The sequence below is a fragment of the Arvicola amphibius genome, chromosome 2 (assembly GCF_903992535.2).
Source record: "Arvicola amphibius chromosome 2, mArvAmp1.2, whole genome shotgun sequence".
NCBI lineage: Eukaryota > Metazoa > Chordata > Mammalia > Rodentia > Cricetidae > Arvicola > Arvicola amphibius.
The window spans coordinates 183831475-183856812 of record NC_052048.2 but is presented as its reverse complement, the minus strand read 5'-3'; the positions used below and the strand labels follow the sequence as shown (position 1 = coordinate 183856812).

At 40.5% G+C, this 25338-nt stretch overlaps 1 protein-coding gene across 4 annotated transcripts in view; it reads left to right on the top strand.

Annotated features, from left to right (window-relative positions):
- The window catches only part of Dgki (diacylglycerol kinase iota), a 454067-nt gene that overhangs the window by 371780 nt on the left and 56949 nt on the right, over positions 1 to 25338 (top strand). For all 4 annotated transcript variants that reach the window (XM_038320431.2, XM_038320432.2, XM_038320430.1 and 1 more), the window contains 2 exons: positions 1566 to 1688; positions 21939 to 21964. In XM_038320431.2, coding sequence (XP_038176359.1) covers positions 1566 to 1688; positions 21939 to 21964 — 149 coding nt within the window. The remainder of the gene's footprint in view (positions 1 to 1565; positions 1689 to 21938; positions 21965 to 25338) is intronic.

Below are 25338 nucleotides of genomic sequence, written 5' to 3'. Positions count from 1 at the left end.
CTAAGTCTATAGAGAAGAAAATTGAGACTCGGAGTTAAGTCACTTGCCTAATCTTGCACATCAAACAAGTTTAAAACCTGACATTTAGCCACATTCTTTTTGACACAGATCCTGTATTTCGTTTCAGCTAAAATAGATTTTATTTTTTACTTTTCATGTGCTAAGATAACTTGTTCCATTTTATAGACATTTTTTCCTCAGTTTTTAATATCAAAGTGATTAATGATTATTTGTATATCATTTAAATAAGCAGCTACATATCCCCCAAATTTAATTAACAGTAAAGGAAAATTACACATAAGATTGCATTAAAACACTCTTTGAGGGGCTGGAGAGATGGCTCAGTAGGTCAGAACATGCACTGCTCTTGCAAAGGACCTGAGTTCAGTTTCCAGCATTCACATCTTGTGTCTATGCGATTACATTCTAGTTTCAGTGAATTCGATGCCTTCTTCTGGGCACTGTGTGCACTTACACTCACATGTGTACATGCCCACACAGAAATACACACTATACAAATAAATAAAAAAATAAAATAAATCCTTAAAAAATGAAACTGAGTCAAAACTGAAAAGTTGTAGGAAAGTATAGCAAAAAACATTCTCACATAGCATAGAAGTTTCTGAAAACAATTGACAGCCCAGTTATCATCATTCAGAGTAAAATCGCAATGCCTGGTCTATGGTGAGTTTACCAAAATGTCATCTTGTAAAATGTCTAAGTTATTTTTAAAATGTTTAACAATTCAAAAATGCTTACTTGGAGTTGTTATATCAGATAGTATTGTGAACATGTGAGAGCCAACAGTGCAAAAATAAAAGCAGACAAATGTCTTTGTCCTTGTGAAGCTTCATAGATAGCTGCTTACAGATATATGGGACTGAAGGCTGAAATACTGGATGCCCAAGAGGGCACATACAGGCATTCAAAGCAAACAGAGATTGTATATCCATAACCACAGAGCAGAAGCAAATGTACTCACCAGAGAGAATCCAGTCTGATGATCCTACTAAGAAGAGGCAGCTGCTGGTGTCTAGGGTCTGCCCCACATTATAAAGACTCCAACATTTATTTGATGAGGAATGGAACCATCTGTTAAGGTGGCTTTGGACGTTTTCCTCTTATTCTTTCCAAGCCAAGTAGGGACAGCTTTGTCCCGGATTATAGTGTTGTTACTCAGATCCAAATACAGAGTGGCCTGACGATCCATTAGACCTCCCATCCATCCTTGATTTCTTATTTCTCAGCAGCAGGGATTTCTGGAAATAAATCAGAAACAAAGATGCTAAGAACAAGGTTGGGCTTTCTCATTTTCTAAGTTAATTTCTGTGCCTAGCTCCATTAATTCTTTACTCACGTCACATGTGTAGTAAAATGACTTAATCTTCAAAATGAAATACCTCATCAATATGAAAAAGGACAAAATTATACAGATAGCTCAGAACTGTTGAGAAATGAGGAGTATGAAGGATGTATCTAGTAAAAATGGATTTAAAACAAGATCGTTATGAGAAAAGAAGGAGAGTAAGATTTGCAATTACTTTCTGGTACCACTTTTAACCCAGGCTGTCTGACTGGTGGAACCCGGCCCTGAGGAAACGCATGCTGAGTGACAGCGGGCTGGGGATGATCACACCCCACTATGAGGACTCAGATATGAAAGATCTCAGTCACTCCAGAGTGCTACAGTGAGTCTCTTGTTATTTTATAATTAGTTTTTGAGATTACGAGTCATTACATCATTTTCTCTTCACTCTCCCCCCTCCAAAACCTCCCATATACCTCCTTGTTCTCTTTCAAGTTCATGGCCTCCTTTTTCATTAATTGGTGCTGTTGTTATTGGTGTGTGTGTGTGTGTGTGTGTGTGTGTGTGTGTGTGTGTGTGTGTAGCCAGCTCAGCTGAATAATGTTACTTACATAAGAGCCACGGACTATCTAACACAAACCTCCATGCTAGACTTGAGAAGCCCTCTCACGTTGTTTGTTTGCCAGGGTTACCCAAGAGACTCTAAAACAGGATAGACTATTGCCCTTGGTTCTTCCTCAGAGGTGGAAACTAAGGTAAAGTCCCCGTTGCTAAAACACCATGCACTTCAGACAGAAGGCCCAGAGGCCACCAAACTGGATCTTGCTGTTTTATTTATGTCACCGTGATTGCTGGGTGAGGGAGGGCCTGAAACACGAGCTGTTTCCAGTGGTGATCAAGCTGTCTCGTGTGTCTGTCACTCTTGGTGTGTCCTTACTTTGCTTGGGGTTATCTGCAGGACAGGTCATGATGGATCTCCATCTTCTGTTGTCTTCCTAGGGAGCTACCTGGAGACTGTGCATCTGAAAACGTTTTAAGCTTCCCTAGTGCGTTTGTTACTGGAGACAAGAGTATGTCGGATCCCTTGCAAACTCCATCCAGAAGTCACACATGAGAGCTCTGAATAGTTAGGAAAGGACTCACAGGCTTTCGTTATCTCAATTTCTGAATGTGCTTTGTGAAATATTGCCCAGTAGGTTTCGTTTCTAGGATGGTCTGATAGTTTTGTCACCTTGACTTAATTTAGAATCTCAGTGTGGGATTGTCTAGACCAAGTTGACCTGTAAGTCTGCCTTTGAGAAATTTTCTTAATTATGATAAGTGACGTGAGAAAAGCCTGTCTAACAGTGGGTGCCATTTCTTGAGTTTGGATCTTGGACTTTGTTAAAGAGGAGCAAGTTAGCTGAGCAGTCAGCACGCATGCATTCATCAACCTCTCTCTGCCCTTGGGTGTGGATGGAATGTGACAGCTGCTTCTGTGCCCTGCCGCCTTGACTTCCCCACAATGATGGACTGTCACCTGGAATTGGGAGCTACGGTTGATGCTTTCTTCTCTAAGATGGCAGAAAGGAAGCTGGGACAAGGCGGGTATTATTTGTGTGTGGATGTGGCATGTGTGGGTGAACAGACACAGCTCCTGTGAATAGGTCCGTATTGTAGGCGTCCCTTCTCTTTAGGTCCAATCACGGTTGGAAAGTAGCATGCATTTGGAGTTTTGGAGAGCGGCTGGTATTTTGTGCTAAGTGAATCCTCTTGTCTGCTCATAGTTTGCTGCTGACGCACATTCTAGGGTGCAATCTGAGGTTATAGTCTGAGGTCATTCATTTGCACCCACTTTTAACTTCAGGACAATCACTCCACCTCAGAGGTTGTAGAAATACACTGTCATTTATGAAACTGGGCTTTTTCTTTTTTTCAGTTCCGTCCAAGGTCCTAATCAAATAGTGACACTGGCTTTATAACATTCAATCTTACCTTTGCACAGAATAACAGGATTACTAAACTTCTTAGAAGCCTGCAGTTAAGTGAAGAGGCAAGGCACTGCATTGTTTCTAAAGAAAGACCCGAAGCAATTTCCCCAGGACAAAGGGAGAAAAATGAGAAATCTCAAGCTAATTATTTCACTGGCAAAGGTTCTACTTAGACATCCTGAGGGCAAAAGGAGACTTCATTTTAATTACTTCTCTGTATTACCTCTTATTTTCTTATGTGAAGAGGACAAAGGAAAAAATGAATTGCTATGGATTTTCTCTTTTTAATTAAACTGTGTTGGTTTCGGGTGGCATTTTGATTGCTTACAATTCAGAGTGTTTTTCCATTTCCTTTTTGTACAGTATTAGGGCTTGTGACCAGGGATGACTCAGCCGTCCGTGAATGGATAAATAAGTGGCCATCTATCTGTGGGCAGACTTATTGGAAAATTAGAGTTTTAATTGTCTGCAGAAGTAAATACTAAGCCTTGACAGAGCACCCGAGTGTTTCCGTATATATGCGATTTCCAGAGAGTGGGCCGTTACATCAATCTAGTCCTCTATGGTCGGAGTTTTCTCTAGAGAGCATACTGATGTATGCTTCGTAACATATAAAGTGATTGTTTCTGAGGTTGTGGACGTTCTTCCCAAGAACTGCAAATGCATGGAGCGCATCCCCTAACAGCCAGCGTCTTAAACCTGTACTGGAATGAGCTCTTAGTTTCTGTTTGGACTGTGTAGTTGTCTCTGTCTCTGTGAACACAGCAGATCCTGAAGGGCTTTATGGAAAGTGGTACAGTATTTGCACATAATCCACTTTCCGGTTCTATGCACTGCCCGACGGAAGGCGAACACTACAGGAGTTGAGGTACTGTATTATTTAGGGAAGAATAACAGGAGCCATACGTGTTCTCTACAAACAATATTTTTTGAAATACTCTTCATCTTTGCTTGGTTGAATCTGCGGATCCCCTGGACATAGAACAGTCACTGTAGTGTCTTTCTTATTAATTGATGTAGGAGGGCCCAGCCCGCGGTAGGTAGTGCCATTCCTGGGCAGGTGAGCTTGGACTGAAAGCTAGCTGAGCATATAAACCAGAGAGCAAGTCAGTAAGACAGTCAGAGAGCAACATCCCTCCAGGATTTGTGCTTCAAGCCCCTGCTTGAGTTCCTGTCTTGACATCCCTTGATGATAAACTGTGACCTGGAAGTATAAGTCTAAGAAGCCTTTCCTCTCCAAGTTGCAGCATCTTGATAAGTGTGTTCTGTGCTGTACTCTCTCTCTGTCTCTCTCTGTCTCTCTGTCTCTGTCTCTGTCTCTCTGTCTCTCTCTCTCTCTCTCTCTCTCTCTCTCTATATATATATATATATATATATATATATATATATATTCCACAGTTTCTTAATATTGCAAAGTATCTTTGCAGTGGAAATATTTATGAATAAATACATGGAAAGAACATGAGAAATTATTGCAATGAGACTGGCATCTGTTATTCTAGCCCTAAGCCTCAGACAATGTGGAGACAAAATGGGTTTAATTTCAGCATCTTGGCGATACTAAACAACTGACTTCTGAAAAACAAATCCAAAGCCTTAAAGTCTTGGAACTGAAAATGCTATGTATCAGAATTTGGACATCATAAATAGCATTCACCGAATGATTTATGACTCTAAATCATTTATCAATAAAAGGTATTTGTACACAAATATGCAAAGTATTTCATTTGATTGCAGAACCTCAATAAAAAATAAAGACAAAAGAAGAAAAATAATAAAGACAAAGACATAAATCAATAGCAAAAAGAATAAAACAAGACAAATGACTAACAATTACATTGAAAAAAATGGATTCTCTGAGAACACAAATAAGAGAGGCCATATTCTCAAAAAATAATTATCTTCCCCCCAAGGGCTGGAAGAGAGAAGACTGGTACACAGGTTGCCCCAGCTCAGTCTTCCTCCTCAGCAGTCAGGTCACTGCAAGGCTCTTCCCACCCAAGCCCCCTTGGATCTCCTCAGTGTTTTCTCGTTGTTTGCACACACTTAGCTTCCTTGCTGCATCATTCTCTTTCCTTCTTCAAGAATGGCGAGAAGAAGCTGTGGACAGGAGGGACTCTCCTTTTGTCTCTGCTGTGTCTTGTTGAGGTCATACTGTTTCCATTTCGAAACATGAGGATTCCTGGGTAGGTATGTACATGCCTACGCACATGCATTTACACACATATGCCTCCTCCAGGAGGGTCTGTGATCCCGAAGGACACACAACATGTATGTAACATATGTATGCTGTCTTCAGACCTGGCACAGAGGAAAGGGCAACCTTGAAGAACTGATTTTGATATAAATAGGCAAGAGATGACTGACACATTTTCCTTTCAGGATCCCAATGACTTTGCCTTAAGGTTTTACAGAATAGTTTGTATGTCTAAGAAAGTTTCCTTAAAGTGGCATGTGGGTAGAGTCGTAGCCCAATGGATGGACTGCCGGTGTAGCATGTACAGAGTACTGGGTTCCATGGCAGCACCTCATCAAAATGTGTCTTTGCACCCAGGGGCTGTGGTAGGGAAATCAGAAGAACGAGATCATCCTTAGCTACTTAGCGAGTTAGACAGACTGCATGAGATCTTGTTTTAAAATAGAGAAACGTCCCTGTCCTCATCATTCATTGCTCAACGATCGCCCTTAGCGAGACTGTATTTTGTTCGGATGGAAGACCAAAAAAGATCCAGTTCGCTTAAATTTAATCAAGCCATCTACTTGGAGTGCTCATCACTGTGTCTATGAGATAAGAAAGGAGATGGACACTCTGGTGAGCTCTGAGCACTCTGAAAACAGGGAAGACTGCCATTTGGGTCGATTGAAAGTCAGCAGGCATAGGACCCAGAGACGGATTTAGTTTCTGAGTAATAATAATCATAGGGGTTTCAAATATTCGGCTTATGAGACTCCCCTAAATTGATGGCATGACACAACCTATTATTTATCTATTTATTGTAATTATATTGTATTATGATAGTATATTATTACCTTCAGATGCGAAGCCTGAAAGGTCCAAGAAGGAGGACTATCACACAAGGAAGAAGGGTCTATTTTGGCCCTGGTCTAAGATACTGGGTGAGACTGTAGTGAGCAGCCCCAGAGCGGGCCAAAACCTGGCATTCATAAGAAGTGAAAGTGAATCATTTTGAAAACATGGAGATGCCTGTGTCTAAACTTTTATCTGTTACCTCATTGGCTGGTCAAGGCTGGTGGATCTCTGCCATCGGCAGAATATTTCATACTCAGACAAGAGTCGCAGTTAGCAAGCTTGAGCCACAGTGTGTGAAGTCTGATTGATGATTTTATTTTACTTCTAGGGAACAAATTGGACAGCTGAACCAATCACTATGGGGCACCTTCAGTAGCCATGATAGGTGCTGGAGATATAAGCTTAAGTAAGAAACCCATTACCTTTGAAAAGCTTATATTTAATGGGGAAATCTTATAAAAATTATTGCTTATAATTCCTACTGGTACATATCGTAGTGGATGTCTTCAGAGAGAAAGCTAGAAACCAGTATTTGTTCTTTCCTTTATACTCCACTTTTTATTTTTTCTTGTATGGAAAGTATGAATATTTAGTGAAAACGGCCTTCAGAGCAGTGCGCTTTGAAAGGATTCTCAGGCCTACCTTACTGTACTATTACACATGGGTTGGTAAATGCTAAATTTTTCTTTATGTGACAGAAATGTCCCTCGGAGAACACTGCAATAATTAACATTGCCTGGGCCCTGACCTTGCAAGCAAGCAAGCAAGCAAGCAAGCAAGCAAGCAAGCAAATAATAATAATAATAATAATAATAATAATAATAATAATAATAATAATAACATTGCCTAGCTATGTTTAAAGAAATCTGTAATCTAGAAACCATTTAGGGTTAACCAAAACACACCATCATACTGAAACCCTCCAAATTCATCTTTTCTACATAGTTTACAGTTCAGTCATGATATCAAGATAGCAGCCCTTACGTCCTTCCTCATTTCTGAGAATTCACATGTTCTTGGCTGGAAGAGAAATAACTTCATGCCCTCTGGCTCTGAGCCATTTTCTTCCCCCAGTTTCCCCTGGGAACATAAGGTTACGACCTGACCCTACTGAAAGTGGGGGTTGCACTTACTGCCAAGGCTCCAGGTTGCTGGGAGGGAGATGAATGATCGGGTGAGGATTTGGACTGTGGAAAAACTCTTTGTGCATCACAGTCAGATAAGAAGAAAATTAATCTTCTTAGTGGGGTGTGGGGTTTAGCTGGGCTGCAAGATGGAATTGGGGCTGTCAGAAAAGAGATGGTGCCTGGCATGTGTTTGGCTGAGATAGTTGAGTGCCCTCCCTGCTCACCTTTGACTGGTCTAAGTCTTACTCACCTTGGCTAATCACCCCAGCTGGGAGAGACGCCAGAAAAGCACACCTTCCTTTGCTCTCCTTTATCTCCTTGCCGTCCTTGAGTGCTTGCCTCTGAGAGCCAAACACACAAGAATCTCCTATTCTTATATGTGATAAGTGTAAAACATTCCTAATAAGATATCTTCATTTTCTTTTTATGACCTTCTCAAAAAATTATTCATGCAAAAGACCTATTCCATTTGGGGAAATTAAGACATGCTTCCAGGTTCATCTAGGAGAATAGCCAACAGAGATTCCCTGTAAGCAGGTCTTGCTTTGACTGGCATTGCAGGAAAAAAGGGAGGGGGGGCTAGGAGAATATGTTCCAACATTAAGACATATATTTTATTGAAAATGCTGCCAGGAAATTCTGGCTTTCCAGTTTTACGAGTTCCAAATTTTGCCAACAATTACAGCACCGAGGATATTATAACTGTTAAGTGGTTCGTTTTTTTTTTTTTCTTTTGTAAAAGTTGGCAGCCTTGCCCGTCCTCACCTGGGCAACAGTAGTTGGAATGCATAAAAAGCAGCTAGAAGCTTCTTTAAATCATATGCGTTCCCCAATTGGTCAAATTGTATGTTGCTAATTCTGTCCCTACAACATGGTGTGCTGTATCTGGAATAGCAACATGTAGTAAAGCTTCAAGGTTGAGTGAATCAATGTTGGCTGTTAGAGGAAAGGCATGGTGGGCCTGGTGGTGCAGACCTGCCTTTCCAGCTACTCAGGAGGATGTAGCAAGAAGATTACAAATTCACGGCCCAGCTGGGCTTCAGAGCAGTGGTGCCCCATCAGACCAAAATAGACAGGTATCTAATGTATTGCTGTAGCAGACCTAATCCTGATCACATTGCAGCAAAGCAACAGGGAGAATTCTGAGTGCATTGTCTGGATGTGCAATCCATTTTTATGTTGAAAACTTCAATGCAAATGTTTTTGATCTAGGGAGAGTATGCGGAAAAGTAATAAGGATATACTCACGTTCCTTAGAGGGCATGGTGGTATTTCACAGGTTAAAAAGTAGAACGTTCCAATGATAGGTACAAGGAGTTATAGGCAATTCTGATGAGCTCAGTAGAAAGGCAGAGTAGCCAGAAAGAGGGTTGTCAAGCAGCCTACACCATGAGATGCTTTCTATACCACATTTGTATTTGGGGTTTTCTTAATTCTTTAGTCCCTGAAGACATTTAGAGACTCTTTGAATGGAGAAAGAGATGATTTGGCACATAAGATCCTAACTATCTAAAGAGTCTGCATGTACAGACTCCCAGACATTTATAAGTGTATCTAACCAAAAGAGACAAAGGAATGTCTGAGCAAGATAAAGTGTGGGACCCTTACGTGCAGAAAGCTCATGGCTTCTTCTCAGCTTACCAAGTAGGCTGGGGACAGTGGACAGGCACTTCAGGGGACTGGTAAGTATATCCTTCAAAAACCAAAGCAGAGGGCCTGGAAAGGTAGCTTTTGGTTAAGAGCTCAGACTGCTAGAAGACTGATTTCCATGCCCAGCACCCACATAGTGGCTCACAGCCTTCTGTAACTCCAGTCCTAGGGGATTCATCCGGCTTCTGTGGGCACTACATGTATGTAGTATACAGACATATATTCAAGCAAATACTCATTCACATAAAATAAAAATAAGTAAAAAACATTTCAATAACATAAATAAAGAGTAAAATCAGAACAGAGATAATGTCTACCATAACAGTTTGCCTCCAGGCATTACGAGAGCAAAATGTTAGGGTATTTTTTTGTTTGTTTGTTTTAAAGCTGCTTCAGTATCATTTAAAGCTAGATGGTGATAACTCTTCCCTGCATGCAGAATCTGCTGTTTGGCAGAGAGAGAGAGAGAGAGAGAGAGAGAGAGAGAGAGAGAGAGAGAGAGAGAGAGAGAGAGAGAGAGAGACAGACACACACACAGAGAGAGAGAGAGAGAGAGAGAGAGACAGAGAGAGAGAGAGAGAGAGAGAGAGAGAGAGAGAGAGAGATTGCAAGAATGTGCTAAAAGTGGAGGCCATGTGCACAGCCTGTCTTGTCTCCCCTGGGAGCAGCCCTGTGCCGGTAGCAGGTGCTCAGTGTCATGGGTTTTTGTAAGTTACCTCTCTTTAATCCAGTTGCTGGATCATCCCCGAGGACCTCATTGTGACAGGATGGTATTGGCTCTCATCAGTTTGATAAATGGAGTAGGAATACAGCCTAGGGAGGATAATGTCCAAACTAAAACAAGTGATCATCCATACAAGGGATGCTAGTTCTACCAACTGATAGTGATCTCTTCCCAAGGGCTAAGTTCTTTAGCTGGGGTTATTAATAACCCTTTAGAGAATTCTGGGGCGGCACCTATACTATGAGAAAAGTAAGCACAGTTCACTGGGGTCCAAAACAGTTATCTCTCATTCTCTGAAAGGGAACAAAACCCAGCACTGAGTCAACTATCAGTTCATTCTTCTGAGAGCTACACCCTTGGGAGCCCCAATACCTTGGGATTTCTACCACATCACTGGACATAGCCACAGGACTTGTCAGGCAACAGAAGAGAATGTACAAATGACCACTCAGAATCGGGGCTAATTTCCACCATTCTACAGGGGCCATAACTGTGTCAAATGTGACGTCATTGTCTCTGCCTGTGCCATGAAGTATTTCCGCTACAAATCAGAGCTGGGAGGAAGCCTTCTTTCATCCTTCCCTCCCCTCAGTGTTAGTGAGGAGCCAGCTCACTGCTGGCCTAGTTCTACCCTTTGTCTCCACAGAGAAGAGACAATCCCTCGGGGCATGTGGATGAAGCAATGCTCGGGGAGCAGGGAGGCCTTCAGGCACCGCAGTGTAGTTGGGTCCCACCCATCCTTCTGTTTGCCTGTGTTCTCAGAGTCCACAGTTTCCTATTCTAAGGCCTGTTTCAAAGTTCTGGTGACCTTCCCTCCTCCCTCGTACTTGACCCCACAATAACCCGCTAGTCCAGCTGCCACTTCCTCAGACTTTACCGTAACTCTGGTTTTCTCTGTTAATTTGCCTTTGGGAGACATTGCAACACATGGATACAGAGAATGGATAGCCAGTCATTTTCAAAACAGTTCTAAAATAACTGTCCGTGCATCCCAGTGATGCATGTTTGGGGTGGGGACACATTCGGGTGTGTGGTTCAGGACACACACATTCAGGTGTATGAGTCACTCCTGGAAATAGGAAGAAGGGGCTTAGAGAGTGGGACTCCTGGTGAGAACGTTTGTGACACTTGAGCCCACAATTTTTTTCGAGAGTGGGAGAAAGCTATCTGTATAAGAGAGAGACACCATAATTTGAAACTAGGGAGATGGAGACTGTGATTCTCTCTTTCTAAGTTTCTGATTCCTCACGCAGTGCCACACAGTACACACTCCGCATTCCACACCACGTAGTACATACTGTGCCCTCAAGGCCTCCACAGTGTGCCAGCTGGTACCCAGCCTTGCCTTCCTTCCCCTCTCTCGGTGGGCGGGCAGTCTCATTCCCACCTTGGGCTCCTAGAAAGTGCTGGGCAAGTATTCTGAGCATCTCTCATGGGCAAATGGAGCTAAGTTCTTCACAATGCTGGGCAAACAACCCATTTCTTCTCAGAGAATCTGTGGGCACTTTGCTGGCCTGCCGTCCTTATTACTGTGGCTCTTGGTTCTTTAATTTTCTCAGAGAGATCCTCTATCTTTTGTGGATGGTTGTGGTATATGATGGAGAGACCTCGGTGTTCTTGAACATAGAAGGATTGGGGAGAGGTAGTGGCTTCTGAGATGAGGATTCCCACTCCAGTGGACGTTGTCTCCTAAGGAGAGGGTGGGACAGAAAGCTTCAGTTCCCTAGGAGAACTCTTTAGGAAGAGAACTGAACTTAAAATAGGCTTAAAAATAGGCTTTACCTATTTTTTTCCTCTGTATTTTACAACTGGGTTCCAAGTCTTTACTTGGACTTCATCATTAGCTGGATGAGGCTTTCTCAATTACTGGACACCCCAGCATAGATATGAAGCATCCTCCTCATGACTGTGTGGGATGACTGGCCTTCCTTAGAAGCTTCAAGTGCTAATCCTGACGGCCTCAGTTGGCCTTTGCAGACCAGAGCTTCGTGGTTTTATGATGTGTGGTTTTAAAAACTCCGCAAGGACCAGTGTGGTAGTTCACTGGATCAAAGCACAAGCTTCCAAACCTGAGGACCTGACTTTTATCCCTGGAACCCACACGGTGCAAGAAGAAAACCAACTCACCCAAGTTGTCTTCTGCTTCTACGTATATGAAGCAACCTCCCATCAACCCAAATAAATGTAATACAATTTAAAAATAAGCTACATATTCCCAAAATAGAAATGGATTTTGTCTCAACCTAAACTTTTAGTTAGGGCTTCCCAAGTGCTTCTGAAGGCTATGACCCTGGTTTCTGTGGGTGTGTCTCCTTTGGTTGGATCTTTTCTGTTTCTTTTTCCCCCTTTTAAAGAAGTGCTCTGATAAATGTTTTTCTTTTGTAAAGATTGATTCTTGCACCAAGTCCTCACAGATTTAAAATGCTCGCATGTAGTCTGGTGGTCAGGTTTCCATATTGAAAAAGCAGGTAAACCTAAATCTGCCTTTTTCTTTTATCTATTGCTTCCTGTGCTGAAGGGATTCCTCCTCATCCCTTCACTTTGAAGAAACTCCTTTCTCATTTTGTTTACATTGCTGGCAAAGAACGGTAGGTGGCAGTAACATTTCAACTCAAAGGGTGTTTAGGGCTCGCTACAAACAGGAACGGTATTCAGCAGGAAAAAGCAGATTGTACAAGCTAATGGCGAAATTGCTATTTTTTTTAAAGCCTAATATATGTCAACGCAAGAATCTATTTTAAAAATAAACACTGTATTTCAAACACAGCTCCCACAGGGGCCATCCATGGACGTATTTGCACAGTCTTAAAGATGGAGTCTTTAATGAGAAGGAACACAAAGGAGTGGATATTCACTTCAGATGAAGGGCTCATCAGGGTTTGTGATGTGCAGCTTGGGACTTTTGCCTCCATGACAATGCCCATCTCTGTGCTCCCCACCCCACCGCCCTCTTTCTGCCCTCCCCCTGAGTTGGGAGTGAATGTTACCTTTGAGGCCCTCTGGCTGTCCCTGAAGGGGTTTGTAACTACTTGAATAGAGTGTGCTTGTCTCTCTCCTCTCAATGCCACTTTGTGTGGTGCTTAGCTTTCATCCTTGCTCTCCTTCTTGACTGCTCTTTTATGGTCTATGCTTTGTCTACTGTCTCAGAGAAATGAGACAATTAGAAGGAACAAAAGCCAACAAAGATGGGTTTATGTAGTTGTCAGAGATTCTCAACGCAAAAAAAATTTTTTTGGTCCCATTTTCCTTAATTGTAGACGCTCTGGGACCAGTGTGAAGGTGGCAAAGTTTGCCCTTGGATCCACTGCCTGACTGTGATCTCATGGAGTGCTGTGCTCTAGAGACTGATGGAAAAAGCTCAAGCAAGGAAAGTTGTTCGCCTTGAGATAAGAATCTATAGTCCACTTTCAATGCGTTAAACCACTCCTAGGTTTCCTGGGTTTAAATGGAGATTCTTGCCCAGGCTCTGAACACTGCTGGCTCTGTCTGTACAGCACCCTTACACAGGGTAAAAAAAAAAAAAAAAAAAAAAAAGATGGCAGCTCCCTAGCAGTAAAACGGAGCTTGAAAATGTGCCTGGGAGGAGTGTCCCATTGGGGAATTGGTTTCCATTTGAGACTTCTTAGGTGTCTCACGGTGAGCCAGAATACTCTCTTAAGCATGACACCGAGTGACCATGCCCAGATATGCCTGAAAATTCATCATGGGAACAGAGTGTTCCTATGTGATGGGCTTTATTTAAAAAAAAAAAAATGTGTTCTACCAAAGTATGAGGAGTATAGGTTAAGAGAGGCCAGGAAGTTCTGATGGGCTGTAGTCAGGAAAAAGAAGAAGAAAAAAATGGGCTGGGCAAGAAAATGCAGAGTTGATAAAGCAGACAAGAAGCTTCTCTATGTATGTATGTATGTATTGTTTTTTTTTGAGATAGGGTTTCTCTGTGTAACAGCCCTGGCTGTCCTGGAACTCACAGAAATCTGTCTTCCCTCAGTCTCTTGAGTGATGAGAATAAAAAACGTTCACTGAATAGGGTGTGTAATCACCTCAGTCTTTATAGAAATGACTTTGTTAGCTACAGTCCTCACCTGGAAGGTGAAGAGCAAAGGCGTCACAAGAAAGGAACATTAGTAAAATCCATGCACACAATAGCTCTCTGTGCATGGGCATATGTGTGCTGTTTCATTCTCTGCTTTACCCCCAGTGAGGCTCTTACCACTAAGACTGGTTTATTTTCTCACAGTGTACTAAGCAGTGTGTAGAGGCAGTACAGGTGCCTGCTCACCTAGAGTGGCTGCTGTATTTCTGTTACAAGTTTGCTGTACTGGACAAGTCTGTGTCTATAAATATCCCAGAGTTCTTCTACCCCATCTACTGTCTATTGTCTTAGAAGAATACCTCACTATTTTTCATACCTATCTTGCATGTTTTTTTTTTTTTAAAGCTCCTCTCAATGTGGTGGTCCCATCATTCTGATGGTCTCCCAGAATTGTGATGGTTAAGTATGTATCTTGGGAATGCTGGGAAGGAAGATAAGCATTATTTTGTAGATAATTCTCTTCAAAAAGTAATAGAATGTGTAGATAGGATCTTAGTATTCACGTACTCTGTCCTCTTTGACATCCAGTTTCTAAGGGAGGAAACTATGCAGATACACTAAAGGAGGGACCAAGCAGAAAAACTATGGATGCCATTAAATGAAAGCCATGAGATGAGAAGAAAGTGGAGCACTGTGTTGAGGCTTTAAAAAAAAAAGAATTAAGATAGTGTCGTTAAAAAATAGAATTTTATAAATCTTACAGATTTAGAGCAACTCGTGGGAGCTACCACAATGCACATCTCCAAAGCCTACTGCAAATCATTATGCAAGGTTAAAAGACTAGAATAGCCGTGACATCTATTACTTCAGCTCTGAGTTCACCGATGGAAAGGGATGAAATGGCACAGGAGGTACCACACTTTTTAAGACCATGTCCCTTCATGACTTTAACATGCTTTTGCTAGTACATTTTGTTGCTTTGCTCGTAGGAAATTGGCCATGACGTTTTCAGTGTCCTTAGGCCTATGGCTGACCTACATGAAAGGCAGGAGGTTGGGAATGGAAATTGTGAATAGACGGCAGTTTGAGAATGATCTTTGATCTTGTGCCTTATGACTGACAGAGTCTAGGTACAGCACTGTCCAATACAGGAGCCCATGCTCATCACATGTCTTAGCTCTCATTCCCTCTGATTCTTATAGTATAAAATAATTGTATAGAATTTTGTATAATGATACATCACAAAAGCATATAGTTCAGTAGTTCTCAACCTGTGGGTCACAACCCCTTTGGGAGTATAATGACCTTTTCACAGGGGTCACATATCAAATATCTTGCATATCAGGTATTTACATTATAATTCATAACAATTCATAGCAAAATTACAGTTATAAAGTAGCAAAGAAATACTTTTATGGTTGGAAGTCACCACAACATGATGAACTGTATTAAAGGATCTAAGCACTGATATAGTTAGATAATTTCATATATTCATACTCTCCTGGTGAAAACCTTGATTTCAGTGAATAAATATAGTCCATGAGAAGTCTAGAGATGTCTGATAGCAGTGGCACATGCCTTTAATTCTAGCACTTTGGAGGCAGAGGCAGGGGATCTTTGTGAGTTCAAAGCCAACTTAGTCTAGAGTTAGTTCTAGGAAAGCCAGGGCTACATAAAGAACCTCTGAATCAAAAAACAAAACAAAAACAAAAACAAAAGTCTAAAAATATTGTCTACAACCTTCAACACAGATTTGCTTTTTTGAGAAAAAAATATTGCTTGAAGAATTCAAACATCTTTTGCTTTAGGATCCCTACTCTGTTTTAGTTTAAATATAAAGTAAAATAAAAAGATATACTAGTTAATAGCATGATCCTCTACCTAAAATAGTGCTGTTTCTCTGGATCTTTTCTGGCATGGCTAGAGGCACTAACCAGCAGAAATTGTTCTGATCCTATGGTTCTTGCGATCATTCTGGGTCTTCTTCTGCAGTGTCCCTGAGTCTTCATTATAGGAGTTGCATTGTTGAGCCTTCAGTGTAAGAATTGCATTATAGATGTACTCAGTGGGGCTGTGCTCCCCATGGTTACTTATTCTTTGTAGTTGACCAATTGTGGATCATGTTCTTTACTCGGGATCTCTCCAAACAGCCTGGTAACCTCCATAGATGTGGGTTATGGCCTTATGAACTGATATTCCAGTCAAGAGCCTACAAGGGTTCTCTTCCTCCATTCTTGCCATCATTATTATTATTTGAATGTTTTGGTGATGATGACCACTCTAACAGGAGTAAGATTTTATGGTTGTAGATGGAAGTTTTTGTCCCACCTGGTCTTACAGACATTCAGTCTCAAAGAAGTACACGGGGGTTTATATTAATTATAAACTGTCCTATTAGCTCAGGCTTATTATTAATTATCTCTTACAACTTAAATTAATCTATAATTCTTGTCTATGTTTAGCCACATGGCTTGATATCTTATCTCAGTGCAGCATTTTTATCTTACTCCTCCGCATTTGGGTGGTGACTTCAGACTGAGCCTTTCCTCTTCCCAGAATTCTCTTAGTCTGGTTGCCCTGCCTATACTTCATGCCTGGCTACTGGTCAATCGGCATTTTTATTAAACCAATACGAGTCACAAATCTTTACAGTATATGAGAGTATTTCTCACAGTATATGGTTTTGGCTTTGGGCTTCCATTTTTCTGGATGACATGATTCTGAGCAGTTTGTTTGTTTGTTTGTCATTTGTTTCTTTTGGGTAATGTCGGTTGTGATTTTGTTCTTGATCGATTCTTTTTTTGCTATCATTTTTCATTATACATTGCATATTTTATCCCTGCCGATTGCTTCCTTTGCTGTGCAGGAATCTTTTCAGTGTGATAGAATTGCATTTGTCTGACTTTGTTTCTGTTTCTATTGCTTTCAAGGTCTGTCATGCCACTGTCGTGACACTTTTATTAATTTTTTTCTAGTAATTTTGTGATTTGGGGACCTTATATTTATACAAGTCCTTAATCTTTTAGTGTTTTTTAAATACATTTTTAATTAAGCACATACTAGTTGTATGTTTATGAAAAATTGATTTGACTCTTGTATATAAGAAAATAATCTAATTTCATTCTTTTACATGCAGATTTCTGGTTCTCCCAGAGTCACTTGCTGAAGACTGATTTTCTTATTGGGTGTTCTTGGTGCCTTTGTAGCAAATCACTGAGGTGTACTATGTGTCTTTACTTATGATCTTTATTCTTATTCTATGCCACTTCTGAGTTGGTACATCTGTTTATATAGAGATTACATGCTGTTTGGTTACTATATCTTTGTAATGAGTTTTTTCTCCTTAAATTTATTTTTATACATTTAAATTAAAGTAGAATTATATCACTTAACCCCTATCCCTTTCCTCCCTCAACACTTCCCAGTTCCTCCCTTCATGTCAAATGGATAGCTTCTTTTTTATTACTATTGTTACATGTATATGTGTATATATGAAAAAATATATAAATACAACTTGTTTATTTTTGTTGTTTGTGTGTATATGGTTTCAGGGAAGACCAGTTTATGTTAAATAACTGAAGACGGATGCTAAAAAGAAATCCCACACTAGCTCAGAATTGAGTATAATAAAGGGTTATTTATTTAGAGATAGACTCACAGATCACAGTCTTCTGTACAAACAGGGAACAGGAACCAAATCCAGCATCTGGAAGAGATAGCATGTCTATTGGTCCAGTCTTGTCATGCAGCCATGTCAAGGAGAGAGTAGTATATTTGAAAGTCTGGTAGTTTAATGCCTTCAGATTTGTTCACTTTTCTCAAGATTGCCTTGCTTTCCTAAGGTCCTTTTTGATTCTATATTAATTTTAAGATAGTGTTTACAATATATGTAAAGATGACTCTGTTTCTGTATTTAATAAGTAGCTCATCTTGTATTGCTATGAATATGGCATATCTTTCTATGTGTTGTGCCTTTTTCACTTTCTTCTATTAATTTTGTATAGTCACACTTTTCTGTAGAAATCCCTCTTTTCTAGAGAATAAACTGAGCCCCCAAGACATCTAGAGATATTGCCTAATACTGCCTTCAATGCATTTTTACGTTTTACTTTAATCCCAGCACTCAGGAGGCAGAGACAGGCAGATCTCAGTGAGTTCAAAGCCAGCCTAGTCTACAAAATGCATTCCAGGACAAGCTCCAAAGCACCCTGTCTCAAAACAAACAAACAAACAAAAAAGAATTCAAACATCTTTTATTCTGGGACCCTTATGTCTGCACTAATTTAAATATAAATAAAAAATAAAAATTATCAATAAAATAGTGGAACACTTTTAAAAGTGTTTTATGTCTTGACATTTTATATTATTTACCTCTTATGCTACTTTTTTCTTTACCATGGCAACAGGTAGACTTTTCTCTCTCTCTAATGCACTAGTTAAAGGCCAGGTAAACCTGTGCTCTCTTCTGTCCACATGAGTTTCCTGGTCACTACATTCCTTTCTGCAATTCTCAAAGGCTCTGTTTCCCTCCCAACTCGCTGCTCTCTTCACTTTTTCCATTTTCGATGTCATGCAGAGTGAGTAACCATTTGTAACTTCATGCCCTCATCTCTTCTGTATGTTCCTATTGGCATTTGGATGTTTTGTGGGTCTGTGGTGGCTTTTTGATTACTTGTGATATTTTCACTGGGTAAATTCTTTCCAGATCTTTTGGCTTGAGGTAGATGATTGCAGGATGCTTGACTTTGGGTAGTTCACTTACAGATGCTTTTGGATCAGCACTCTCTTCTGCAGTTTGCTCCAACATCTCAAGAGCAGGACATCTCAGCTCAGAGTGGGGGCTTTCTGCCCTGGCTTTGTGGTATATGATGTTGCTGAGTCTTTATAGATTATTATAATCATGACTGTCCTCCTGAAATGTAGTCCAGCTCTTATTCTATTTGGTGACCCTTCTTCACGTATGGTGCTTTAACTTATAAACATCTAGATTAATAAAAGATATTTTTATTGGTTTCTATCTTCCTCATTATTTTTCATGGATTTCAAAGAGAATCAAGAAACAGACACTTTTACTCTTTGTTCCTGACGTGAAACAGTAACCCCTGAGTTTATCTCCTCTCTGTTCTCTTTAGGTCAGTCAAAATTAGAAACCAGAGCATGTGACTTTCAAACTTTTTTTTGGTATTTATTTTGGAAAGTCAATTCCAGACAGTTGAAAATAGATTTATGGGCTCCATATGGAATGGCCCTAACTCCCCCAGCCATGGGTTTGTCATTCCTGTGTGTTTCAGCAGTACTGAGTTATTTATGTTTCTGATGGCGTCTATGAGATTTCAGTTCTGGCTGGCTTATGTACCTATCGCTTCTGTCTAGAATTTTTCTCTCACTTACTTAATGAGCTATTATTGGTTCCCTAAAGCTGGGGCAAGATGCTTTTGACCCTCTGAGTTTGTTTCATTCTTCGGGACGTGACTCTCTGCATTGTTAACCTTTTACTTCTTACATTTTGTTTGATTGTTCTACTTTTCACTATGGTGTAAGCATTTATTTTTCTGTGTTATGCCACTGTCTTATAAGCAGGTTTTTTATTCTTCACTAGATTATGACTTTTTCAATACTGTCCTTTGTTTCTTCATGACTTCATGAGGGACAAACATTTGGGACCGTGACTCCCTCGTTACATCGATGCCTATTAAAAGACTTTAGCATGAATGATAACAATTTAGGTTTAAGGAAACAGAATAATAAATTTTAAGTATAGTCTTTGACTTCTTACTTTGGTTTTGTTATTGTTTTTTTCCAGTTCCCTGAATTTGAATGCAATAAGAAGGTAGATAGTGCCAAACAAGCAATAAAACACAACCAAACCATATATATTCTGTAGATCATCATAAAGACTAGTGATTAGGAAAATATAGAGAGGGAATCTACATAGTTGAGTTAGTGTTAGTCGCAGTTCACATCGTGAGGCAGCTTCTAGATCTGAGACTGTGTACATGGATGGAAACTGAGCAAGTTCGTGGCTCTCGGGCATGGTGGGAGAGTGAGGAGAGAGGGTTCCTGTGTACCTTAGCTGTCAGGGATGGCTGTCAGAAAGACAATCCTTCCCTGGGCTTCAGCCTCTAGGCTAAAAATAACCACGTATCCCGCTCTTGGTGGGATGTTTCTTCTTCCCTGAGCCGAGTTCCGTGAAACCTTGTATGCCCATTTCCAGCCTAAATGGATGGCGTGCCTGTCTCCGAAGGATGATCTAGTGATGTTTGCACTAAAAGGTGAAATGCCGGGTGAGGGTTGAAATAGTCCATATGTCTTCAGATTCCACAAGTCTTGGAGTGTGGGAGACGTTCAGCCACAGAAATTCAACATGACTAATCCTTGCAAAACACTCTGAGACGGATAGTTCGTCCTCGCCGCCTGGACGTACTTTAGAATGCATCCCCGTGGGACTTTGATGGAGCCATCTGGACTTTTTCAGATTTAGTATTAAATGCCCTGCAGGAAGGCAGGAAAGATTGTGCCTCGGAGGCTCCCACCTGGGACATGCAGGAGACCATGGGCATGGATTTTTCTTTGTTCTCATTCTCTATCAGAAATTGTTAATACATTTTTGCTTAGTTTTCATAAACAAAATCAAAAGTGAAGCTGTTCCTTTGTTGCTGGCTCACTTCTCATGCCCCAGGCAGCTTTATTAGTGCATATTATTTCCAATCTATGTGCTTTAGAATCATCTTTTAATTCCATTTTACCTTCTGTTCATCACACCCCCACTTATTTTTTCCCTTACTAAACTAGATATGGGTATCCTTATTGCTGGATGTCTTGGCCATCTTTTGGCTTTGAGGGTACTCATTCCAAAGCTCCCTTTCTCCTAGATAGCTCTGAAGCCAACAATTCTTAAGATCAGTTGAAGGTAATAGGATTGATCATGTTTAAAGAGCCTTAAAATGTACCTGATTCTGAACGTCAGCCTGATGGTACTGAAATCCATTCAATTCAACAAATGGGACAGAGAGTCCTGCTTTTTCTAAGTATGGTGTGTTTCCACATTGCCAGGAGGTACTTACCTACAAGGACCAGTGTGTAGACAGCACAACATCTGGGAAACTTTAAGAGGCACATAAATCAGCTCCAACAGGGGACGCTGACTGTTTCTTAGGGTAGTGATTTGTCCATTTCTGCTCATTATTCATGTAGTTTATTTGCCTCTTGGACACTCATTTTTTCCCCTGCCAAGTCGTGGAACTCTCTCTTTCATGTGCAAAATTCTACTTGGAAAGGCCCATGAGGCTGAAACTGGTTAGCACTTTGCACTAATGGGTAGGCACATTTTCTTTCCATTACTACCATGTATGCAACCATTGCTATGTACTCACATAATAAAAGGTTATATTGCTCATCCGTAGATCGAGGGAAGCAGTTGCGTCCTCAAGTTGTTTAACATTGCTTCAACAACTAGTCTACCCCTCTAATGTTTCTCTCTCATGGCTCATGAATATCAGTGCTACATTTGCCAACATCTTCACTTGCCATGGGTTGCCACCCTAATGACTGTGATGGGCCAGCTATGAAGAGAAAAGTATACAGTATATCAGAGGAAGCATGTTTGTTGCAGCCCTGTGCCGCCATGCCTAAGCTGCTGACATTATAGTAACCCATGATACTCAACCGATCAAGATGATATGAAAATTGTATGAACTAGAATATGCCTTTTAACAAGTACATTAATTACATCAACTAATATGCTCAGCTTCTCCTTTACTGACTTTCTCTTATGATTTATTTATTATTTTTTTTATTTTATGTGTTCGAGTGTTTTGCCTGTGTGTATGTATGTGTGCCATGTGTGTGCCTGGTAGCCATGGAGGCCACAAGGTGTCAGATAATCTGGAACTATGTTTAAGGATGACTGTGAGTCTCCATGTGGATACTGGGTACCAAACCTAGGTCCTCTGCAGGAATAGCACATGCTCTTTACCACTGAACCATCTCTCCAGCTGCACCTTAACTGAATTCCACTGTAATTTCTGTAAAATTATTTATGTACTGTTATCATTATCATTCATAAAATACTTACTATGTTTCTATTATCTTTTTTAGGTCACCAGTCTCTTCGGAAGATCATGGTAAGAAGATGTCATTTTTATCCAAATTATGCAGTCAAATTTGTCCTTGGCCCTTATTCCTCACTGTCAGAGCAGAAAATTATTAAGAAAGTCTCTAAGATGTTGACTCTGTAGTTTTTCTAGTGTGAAATGTCTTAACACTTTTAAAAACTTGATCCACAGAAACTGAGTTTGTTATTTGGTATTATTTCCAAATCAGTTGTAACCATCTTGGAAATAATACCTTTATTTAATATCTTCTGCCTGGTTCTGTTCAACCGTCACAAATGTTGCATAATTTTTTAGGTAAGCATGTATTTTCTATTAACGTGATTTTCACCTCTAAAATTAGGTGTTACAGGAGATAATCTCCCGAGTCCTTTCCAGATGGTGAGGCTGCATCTCTGCACAGCCATTGGCAGAGTGCTTTAAGTCTGAAACGGAGCTGCTCGGCCAGTGAGCGAGCTGGTCCTCAGTCAGGGTGAATTGTTCTTATTTTAAGAGGCAGCCGCTTCACTCAAAGGACAAAACATCTAATTATGTCATCTCTAACCTCTGCTCACTTATTCCAGCAGTCACTCAAAATTGTTTGTCGGGAGGCTGCAGTGGTTCATCAGACCGTAGAATGATACTTCACAAATATCGGTATTCAGGTTTCGCTGAGGGCTTGTTGATGTGGCTCTTTCTTGGATCTTTCAGATTATTCCATAAACATATCCCACACCTGTACATTACCACGTTCCGGTTTACTGAGTGTACATAGCATCCTTCACATATAGGATAGGCATTTTGCAACAGATTAAATATTGTGATTGGCTTTTTGATATTGTATTTTACCAAGGTCTGGTAGGCTCTAAGGACGGAATCTTCATCTCCCTCTACCGTGACTGTTTTAGCCTCCGTCTTTTCCCATTCCCCTGTCAATAACCTGCATTCCAGGCATATGACTCTATCCAGTTTCTGGATCACCTGCCTTTTTAAAAAAAAATATTTATTTTTTGCATCTCCTGTTTTCATTCTTTCTGTTCCCTAGAAGGAAATGGCTCTTCCTTTCTGTCACATAGATGGTTTCTGCTCACCTTTATTTTACTTTTAGTGAAAGCTTTCTGATCCACCCACTGTGACATATGTCTTTCTAAGCATGACACACAATTCTGATGCTTTTCTTAGCTAGCTCTTCAGACTGAATTTCTTTGATATCGTGTCCAATGAAAAGAAAACATTAAAAGTATTTATTAAGTGAATGAATTAAGGAAATGGAGAGGGAGTTTCAGACCACCTCTCCTGCTGCTACCTTATAAAATCTGTCCTAATATTGGAACAATGTTGTGTCATGTTCTTGAAGAACTGTAGGGAAAATTATGCTTGAGGCCCATTAAGTCCGAATTAGGTAATCAACCACCTAATGGTAAACCATTATTGCATGCTATTTTGCTGATTGTTGCTGGTATGAATAGGATTTTGATTGTATATTTACAAGTCCTTCAGCTTCCATGTCCAAATGATAAATTAGAAATGTGTGTTTGCCTTTATTTTGAGCTATTTTTACCCTTAATAACCTTTGGCTGCTTTTGTCTTCCTGTCTCTAAGAGTACATCCTCTATTTGCAGGGGGCGGAGGATTCTAAGTTAAAGTTCTGCGAAAGTTAAAGTTCTACCACTTTGTTTTAGGGGTTAGGAGGGGTCTCTAAGGATATGTCAGCATCCTTTGAAGATCTGAAAGGTGGCCCCAGCCCAAATAACTTGCTCCTGGTATTTTAACAACGATTAAATGTGATTAGTTGAGGAACTACTATGCAAATTTAGATGAGTATTATATTTTGGTGAATTCAAAAATGCATTATCTATGTTTGCCTCTTAGTCTCCTGCAACTTCTAAAAACAGTTTAAACATGCATGCTGATTTACCTATGCTGTCTAACTGTCCATCATCGACAAGTCTGCGCATCCTTAGGGAGTATTTTACGTTTCTTTTTCACTATGATTTTCTGTCTAGCACACACTGTATGTTTCCTTACCTTTATATATTTTAGGAATAACATTTGCTGTGGCCGCCATAAAGCATCTTCAATGTCACGCCACCACTCTGGAATGACATTGCCATGCACCCCAAAGAGGTGAATCAGGTTTTTCCAGTTTATTCTAAAAGAACAGAGACACATTGGCAAACAGATTATGAAGCCAGAATATAAAAGCCTGTGCCTCTCAGTGCTCTCTTTTGTTCCCTTTCCACCGGCAGTCCCATTTCCTTCAGTAGCAGCTGCTCCCTTCAGCTATTTCTGAAACAAAATTCATTCTTGGAGAAATCTAACTTAGAAAGTCCGCTAGCTCTGCTGCTTCCCATCCTTTCAGGTTCTCTTCAGAGATCACATGGGTGCAGCAACCCCACTCCTTCTCTCTGATTCTGTTTGCCTGTGCATCGGGGCTCTTCGTATCTGCTCTGTGTGTCTTCTGCAGAAATGACCCTCCAGTGTGTTACAGGCACTCAGACACTGGGTTGTTATGTTCTTCCATGCAGGCAGTGTGAGAGGAGATGTAGATTGGCTGATGTCTGCTCCACATAGCGTGGAGGTTAGGTGTGTTGGCGTGTGCACACAATCCCAGCTACTCAGGAGACAGAGGCAGAAAAGTTACTATGTGGGGGCCAGCACCGGAAATTTAATGAGTTTTCTTCTCAAAACAAATAAAGAAAGAAACCAAGAAAAGCTTAAAAATATAATGGTCATCAAAGATAAATCTGCCTCTTTTGACTTTCTCTATAAACATCAACTCTTCACTAGAAACCTCTATTTTTACATCAGACTGTGAAAGAAGAAAACGCTTAATACATAATTTGCCTTGTAGTCCCCAAGGAATGAATGGGTTCAGAATTGGGTGAGTGCTCATGTAAGATTGCTGCCACCAGGCACAGATGGCACATACGTTATTTTTATGTTCATAACACAGTTTTAGGGTCTTTGAGAAGAGAAGATAAAATGTATTGAGCACTTACTCAGAACTTTAACTGCATTACCCTGTTTCATTGTTAATAGGTAACAGCCTACAGGGCCTGCGTCATCCTACCTTTATAGCCAGGGAAACAGGTCCTTAAGTAACTGCCTTGATATCACATGGCTACCAAGTGGTAGAGTTAATTTAAACCCAGATTCAATATCCAAACGTTCCTTTTTTTTAAACTTCAGCACATTGCGGGGGGGAAAACAAAGAAATGATTGTCAGCATTAAGGTAAATTGACTGAATTATTGAGAGGGGAGGAAAGTTCCTTCTGCCTAACAAGAGTTTATTTACTGCTGTGTAAGTAATTTCTTTTTAATGACAAAGGAAAACTGAATAAAAAAAATAACAACTTCTCCCTCCTGCTGGGAATGATTTGTCCCGGTAGAAACAGTGAAATAC